Genomic DNA, 6211 nt, shown 5'->3' on the forward strand with positions numbered 1-6211 from the left:
TCTCTCTGCAACCCCGCTCCAGCAAGTCCCCAAAGGAGAAGGATCCAAGTTTTCCGAGGGATGGCTTCCCTCTCTTGCAAAGCTGCGCTTTGCTGAAGTCCCACTCACTTGCTCCAGTCTGAGCCATGAGCTTCAGCTGGGCCTTCAGCTGCTCGTTCTGCTTGCTGGCAGCCTCCAGGCGGCCCTAAGGGGTCAGGAAAGCCAGAGGAGGGATGCCACTTACAGGGCTTCCTGCTTGGGCGGCCCCCTGGGGTCTGGCACTCTAACTTCCCCACCTGTGTTTCCTGCAGCTCTTGGCAGGCCAACTCCACCTCAATCTTGTTCTGCTTTTGTTCGTGCTGCATCTGGTGGACAAGCTGGGTGTTAAGCAGCACCTGCTTCTGCAGGACATCCCTTTCGTTGGCCAGCTGCTGGTAGGCGGCCACGTGTTGCTGGTAGGCAGTCATGTACTGGTGAAGGTGACCAAAGTACTGGTCCCGCTGCTGCTGTAGCTCCTGAGCCTCTTGATGTTTCTCCTCCACCTGCAGGGGAGACGCGGGGAGGGGAGGGTGAGGGCAGGCGGTGGTCGGTCTCCAAATTGTCACCAGAACCCAGCTACCTCAGCTAGACACTACCACAGGGGAACCAGTAGTGACCATCACTACTGGCCAGTGCTGCCCAGCACTCTTGGTGATGGGGGACTGGAACTCTGCTGGTACTTCTGGTGGACACTACCTGGGTGAGCCAGACACCACTTGTGGCCACAGTAAGCTGTTGCCTATTTGTAAAATGACCCCCAAGTTGGTTGTTCCCAGAGGCTGAAATCTCTTGCAATTGTGCACATGGCTGAGATGCACAGTGATGAGTCCCCTACCAGGCACTATCCTTCCCTCGGCTGTAGCCTGTAGGCCCCTATCGATGGGGACTGTGTTGCTACGGCCCTTGGTTTTGGCGCTGGGGCTTTTTGGTGGTTCTGTTGTCTTCGAGCCGGGGCAGGTGGGTGGCCACTGTGGCCTGTCCTGGCATCCCATCCTCATGCCCTGTGACTCCCCTTTTCAGTTGGGATCCCAGCCGGTGTCAGAGACACCAAGCGTTAAAAGCCCTTTGTGAGTTGCTGGACAACACTGACAAGCAGCTCTTTCAGACACGAGGCCAGAGCCTTGGGCGCCCCCTGCAGGTGATGTGAGACACAGGACTAGAGGCCAGTCTCTGCCAGAGGTCTTCATCCTCTCTTCCTCCCGCACAGGCTGGCTACTGGACGCTGCTTTTCTTCTTTCAGCTTCTGGTCCTTCTTTCTTCAGAGGCCAGGAACAGATTCTTCCCCTTCTTTCATTGGAGGTGGGAACAGAGCCCCTGAGCTCCCTTTGACCCTGTCTTTTATCACTCTTCAGGGTGCCCTGACATCAGTTTGATTGGAACATTTTTCCTTTTTTGTGCAGAAGAACCAGGGTGCTGACCAGAGGTGGAGAGTGAGCAGAACAGGCCGACTCACTGAATTCCACTGCTGAGGGGAGCAGCCGACAAGGCAGGAGGGGTCTGCTGCGCCCCGTGGGTCGGCTCCCGACCAGGGATCAAACTCAGGCAGTAGTGGTGATGGTGCTGAGATTTAACCCCTGGGCCACCGGGGAGGCCCTGGACCATTTTTCATCCTGCGGCTGACCGGACTGTCTGGCACCCATCAGCTAATAGCCCGCACCTTTTTAGTCCATCAAACAGGAAGCGTGCAGAAAAGGCCAGTTCTGAGGAGCAACTGCCACAATGGCCTTGTGCTGGAGCAGCAGAGTGAGAGGCCACCACTGCTGCTGGCTCCCGCCACTGAGGCACCTCCCAGATCTGCACCAACAGATGCGGGGGACAGGCCAGGCCCCTCTTCCTGAGGCAGGCACTGTGGGACTTTGCCGCCTGCCCAGGCCCCTTCCTTAACTCTCCTCAGAACTGCCTGCGAGTGCCCTCTGAAGGGAAGGATGCTGAGCATAGCACTGTTCAGTGAAGAGTGAGCCTGGAGCCGAGTCTGGAATCCAGGATGTCTCCATGTCTCATCTCTCTGCTAGTGGCTCGTGCCTCCAGGAGGGAGGTGACCGACAGTCCTGGGTCCATGCTCCATGGCAGAGCCTAGGGCACAGGTGGCCATGGACCCGGCAGGACACAAGGTCACCAGTGCCCCCCGCTTTGAGTTGGGGCTCCCTCTGTCCTGGCCTAAGGGCCTCCCTCCCGGAGGCCCCGAGACCTTCCCAGCTGGCGCAGGGCTCACCATTTCCTGCAGCTCTGCCAGCTTCTCCTGCAGCTGGCTGAGTTTCTTGGTCAGGGTGTTACCCACAGGGTGCAGCGGACCTCTCCTGTCTCCTTGCTGCTCCCCTCAGCAATGGGTTTTCACTGCCTGCTCTGCTCCCTGCTGTCTCTGGGGAGTCCTTTCACCCTGCCTACCCCCCACTTATATGCAACAGTAAAAATTTTCAAAAAGTGAGGGGGGATGTATGGAGCCCAGCGTCTTCTGTGCAATGTCCCCCGAAAGGGTTTCAGCTAGATCACAGTCACCCTAGAGACCCAGCCCACCTGGATGGAGCACAGATTCTCTGGGGTTCTGCTCCAGCCCCTCACCTGCTTCGACAGCAGCTCAGACATCTCCAGCTTCTTCTCCAGGTCCTCCAGTCTCGCCTGCATGGTGTCCTTCTCCTCCAACAAGAGCTGGAGCCGCTCCTCCAGCTCGGAGTGGCACTGCTGCAGGTCCTCAATGGCTTTGCTAGGGCCACGCAAAGGGGAGAGGCATAACCAGAGCCAGAAAGTGTCCCCCTGGAGATCTACCCACCCTCGCCACAGACCCCAGAGCAGTGGCAGGACCCAGAGCCCCAGGGCTCAGCATCGCCAGAGGTTGGCCAGGGAGAGGTCGCGAGCTTTCTGCCCTCCTCACCCCATGCACTTGCATCCTTTCCACTGCCCAGCACAGGGCTGGGCCCAAAGCCTGCCCCCCAGCACCCCACCTGCCCCCAGGCCTACTTGTTCTCAGATAACTCCTGCTTGAGAGCGTCTCTCTCTTGGATTAGCTCCTTGTTGTGCTGCAGACATGAGAGGCAAAGGCGAGGTCAGGATTTGTGGGCAGGGATGCAGCCTGCAGACTCGTTACTAGACAGGGACCAGCACAGAGCAGCCCTCCTCGCCCGGAGTCACACTTCACCTCTTTTCAAAGCACTTCCGAGCCCCTTTCTCACCTGCCTTCACTAGGATCTCGGGAGCAAAGGACGAGGCGCACAGCGGCCACCCCCCTCAGGCCACAACTGACTACAGCCTTCGAGCAGCTGGCTGTGCTACCTTCTGGGCGGAAAGAGCTCCATCCCACATCAGGGACATTGAGGCTCTCCCCCACCTTGATGGGGGGGGCACCCACCAGGGGCTGGGCAGGCGGCAGTGCTCACCTGGTCAGATTGTCTGCAATGGGTGGAGACGGCAGAAAGCATGCACTCCAGCTCTCCAACACAGATGCGCAGACTGGAGGCGACCGGCCAGTTCCTCCGACTCACCTGCCGTGAGACAGGTCAGAGCGCAGCCCTGAGGAGGAGTCCCCCCACCGCCCCGTGGGCCTGCCATGTGCCAGGTGCACGGATGAAGGGCGCCTGGAGCCCCACCTGCTTTCTGCCTGGCTGCCTGCTGAGCGTGGGCCAGCACAGCCCTCAGTTCCGTCTTCTCAGACACCAGAACCCAGTGGTCTGGATGTGACTCTTGGGAAACAAAGCAAATGAGTCGGAATGATGTGGAAAAGAGGCATTTCCTCGGGGACGGGGAACCCGGGCTGCCCTCACCTGTAACTGCTCCTGGAGTGCACATTGCTCCCTCACCAGCTTCCGCTCGTGGTCTTTCTTCTCCTGCAAAGGGAATCAGGGTCTCCAGGAGGCAGAGGCAAGGCACAGCACCGCGGGCCACCAGTGGGCCAGATGGGCCTACCGCAAGCCCAGACCATGGGGGTGGGGGAAAGGGGCAGGAGAGGAGCCGGGGGCCCTGCTTGTCTCCAGGCTGGAAGCAGGCAAGACCAGATGCCCCATATCAGCCCACCTCCAGACCACCATGTCAGGGAAAGAACAAGAAAATGTTACTGTTTCCAGCTGATCCAAAGTTTCCTGGTTCTGTTGTTTCTGTGGGGAAAAGTCAAAGGAAGGGAACTGAGTGTCCCCCTTTTCTGTCTTCTCAGACCAGAGAGGGGACATGTGCAGGGCCAGCGATGGGTTTGAAGTTCTCATGCATGAGTTGCCACACCCTCACGCTCCCAAGGAGACAAGACCTTGGGTGGCGCTGCTCGCAGCGACAGAGGGGAGAGTCTGCACCTGGCTCTCCTGGAGGACAACACCCTAAGCCCCAGGCAGAGTCTGAGAAGGGAAGACGACCCTTCTGCCGGCGTCTGACCTGGCAGGGTCTGTCTGTTCACCCGACAGAGACTGAGGTGGCACGAGCTGCAGGCTGGGTTCTGTGCACAGGAAGAGGGGGAGGAAGGAAAAGGACCTGGGATTGTTTGAGCTACTGGAGACCTTGACACCTTCTACATATGCCTCCTGGAGGAACTAAAGCCAGGGCGAAGAGGTGTCTTGTCCAAGGTGAAAGCGGAGGAAGTGAGGGGCTGAGTCAGGGCTGGACCACACCAGCCAAACCAGTGCTTCCCCCAGGGAGGGGGAGCACAGCAGGGGTGTCTGGGGAGCAGAGAAGGGGCAAAGAGGGCAGCCACAAGAGAGCCATGCTGCCAGCTCTGTGCTCCGGGGCCCCTCAAGCTGAGCCCTGGATCCTCCAACACCAGGTTCTCCCCTGGCACCAGGACCCCTGGACCCTCTCTTCTGGGCCCAAGAGGAAATCGGAGTCCTGGATTGCAGCTGGAATTCAGGGCCCCAGCGGGCTCTTTCCAGTTCTTCTGTCTTGCTAGTGAGCTGCTTATTTGTTAGATTGCTGGAGACTGGTTCTAGTGCCAGTTCTTGATGCCAGCTCTGAGGTGCATGCAGAGAGGAGGAGGGTTGGAGGAGCGGGGGGCAGGGAGAGAGAGCAGTCCGCAGGGTTGGGAGGGCATCTGGGCAGTCTCACCTGGTAGTGGGGCACCCAGCCCCCACCCTGGGAGAAGGGGGGGACTGGCCTGCAGATCCTTTGTGTTAACAACAGATGCCTGGTCCTCCCCGTTGACACAGGAGGGAGGTTAGGAGGGAGGTGGAGCGCCCATGGAGCGGCTCTCAGTCCCCCTCAAGGCCTAAGCCCCCGAATTCCCCATCCACTGGCAAAATTTCCTTTTCCTGCCTCCCTTCTGCTCATAATCCCTTTGTGCCAACTTCTCCTGGTACTGAGCTCCCCCTGACCCCTCACCCCATGCTTCTGCGGCAGGATGGAACCGCAGACTCACAGGCCGACCCTTCATCTGACCGCTCCAAAGGAGCAGCGGCCAGCCAGACATCCCCTGGTGGCAAGGGCCGGCCCCAGGATGCTGCCTCCCTTGGGAACCTTCCCTCAGTGTCTTCCTATCGAACCTCCCCCATAACCCCTCTGGGCCCTGTCCCCAGGGCACCTCTGCTGGAAGTCCATTCAGCTGACAGGACAGCTGCCGCAGGCCTTCGGTGGAAGAGACAGCCCTGGAGACAGAGGAGTCGGTGCCACAGGAAGCTCAGTGGGGTGGGGGTCACAAGCATGAGGTGCCCCAACGCCCTCTACGAGGGGCTGCTGCCCCATGGGAGACACTCACATGCTCTCACCCAATGAACCAGAGCCATGTTCTGCGTCACGGTTCTGTGTGGGAAGAAATGCAGGAGGCAGCCATTCAGTTTGGGGAGAGCCCACCAGGCTGGGGCGGGCCCAGCGCTTTCTGACCACCTTTGGCTCCCCAAGCTCTCAGCCTCCCCACCCGTCCTCGTCCTCGGGAAGGGCTCTCGGCTCTAGGAAGCGAGTGACATGGAGGACATGGGAGAGAATGGGGGAGGCACGGTCCTTCCGGAAGGGCGGGCGAGCCAGTGGGGTGCAGGCAGGGATAAGGGGCACAGACCAGAGTGGACGCCGTTCTGTTCGCATCAGGGAGGGCAGCGTCGGGAGGAGGGACACCAGGGGACACGGTGTCATGGTTCCCAGCCGGTGTCTCCGCAGGAGGGGTGCGACCACAGGGCGCCTGGCACAGGGCAGAGCGGGGTGGGGGTTAGGGAAGCCATGCAGGAAAGGGGCTGCCTCACTGCCAGGGTGCAGGGTTGCGGGCAGGGAGCACGGAGCTGCTGTGGCCAGAGGA

At 60.0% G+C, this 6211-nt stretch overlaps 1 protein-coding gene and 1 long non-coding RNA gene across 2 annotated transcripts; both read right to left on the minus strand.

Annotated features, from left to right (window-relative positions):
• Positions 1-312: 312 nt before the first annotated feature.
• LOC129146197 (golgin subfamily A member 2-like) lies at positions 313-3431 on the minus strand. Its single transcript, XM_054697762.1, has 5 exons — positions 3390-3431; positions 2974-3032; positions 2578-2719; positions 464-521; positions 313-344 (listed from the first exon to the last, which is right to left on the minus strand). Exons 1-5 carry the CDS (start codon positions 3429-3431, stop codon positions 313-315), a joined length of 333 nt encoding a protein of 110 aa, XP_054553737.1.
• A 365-nt stretch (positions 3432-3796) lies between these two features.
• On the minus strand, positions 3797-5544 carry LOC129146191 (uncharacterized). The gene is made up of 3 exons (XR_008552707.1): positions 5507-5544; positions 4065-4103; positions 3797-3836 (listed from the first exon to the last, which is right to left on the minus strand). It is a non-coding gene; the product is annotated as an uncharacterized LOC129146191 (long non-coding RNA).
• Positions 5545-6211: the final 667 nt, after the last annotated feature.

Source organism: Talpa occidentalis, unplaced genomic scaffold, assembly GCF_014898055.3.
Source record: "Talpa occidentalis isolate TD23 unplaced genomic scaffold, MPIMG_talOcc4v2.1 talOcc4.18, whole genome shotgun sequence".
Classification (NCBI taxonomy): Eukaryota; Metazoa; Chordata; class Mammalia; order Eulipotyphla; family Talpidae; genus Talpa; species Talpa occidentalis.

Coding starts and splice junctions, on each gene's coding strand:
- LOC129146197 (XM_054697762.1), bottom strand. CDS start 3,431: ATGCTTTCTGCCGTCTCCACCCATTGCAGACAATCTGACCAG. Junction 3,033..3,389: donor ATTGCAGACAATCTGACCAG/GTGAGCACTGCC, acceptor TCATGTCTGCAG/CACAACAAGGAGCTAATCCA. Junction 345..463: donor GCAGCGGGACCAGTACTTTG/GTCACCTTCACC, acceptor CTTGTCCACCAG/ATGCAGCACGAACAAAAGCA.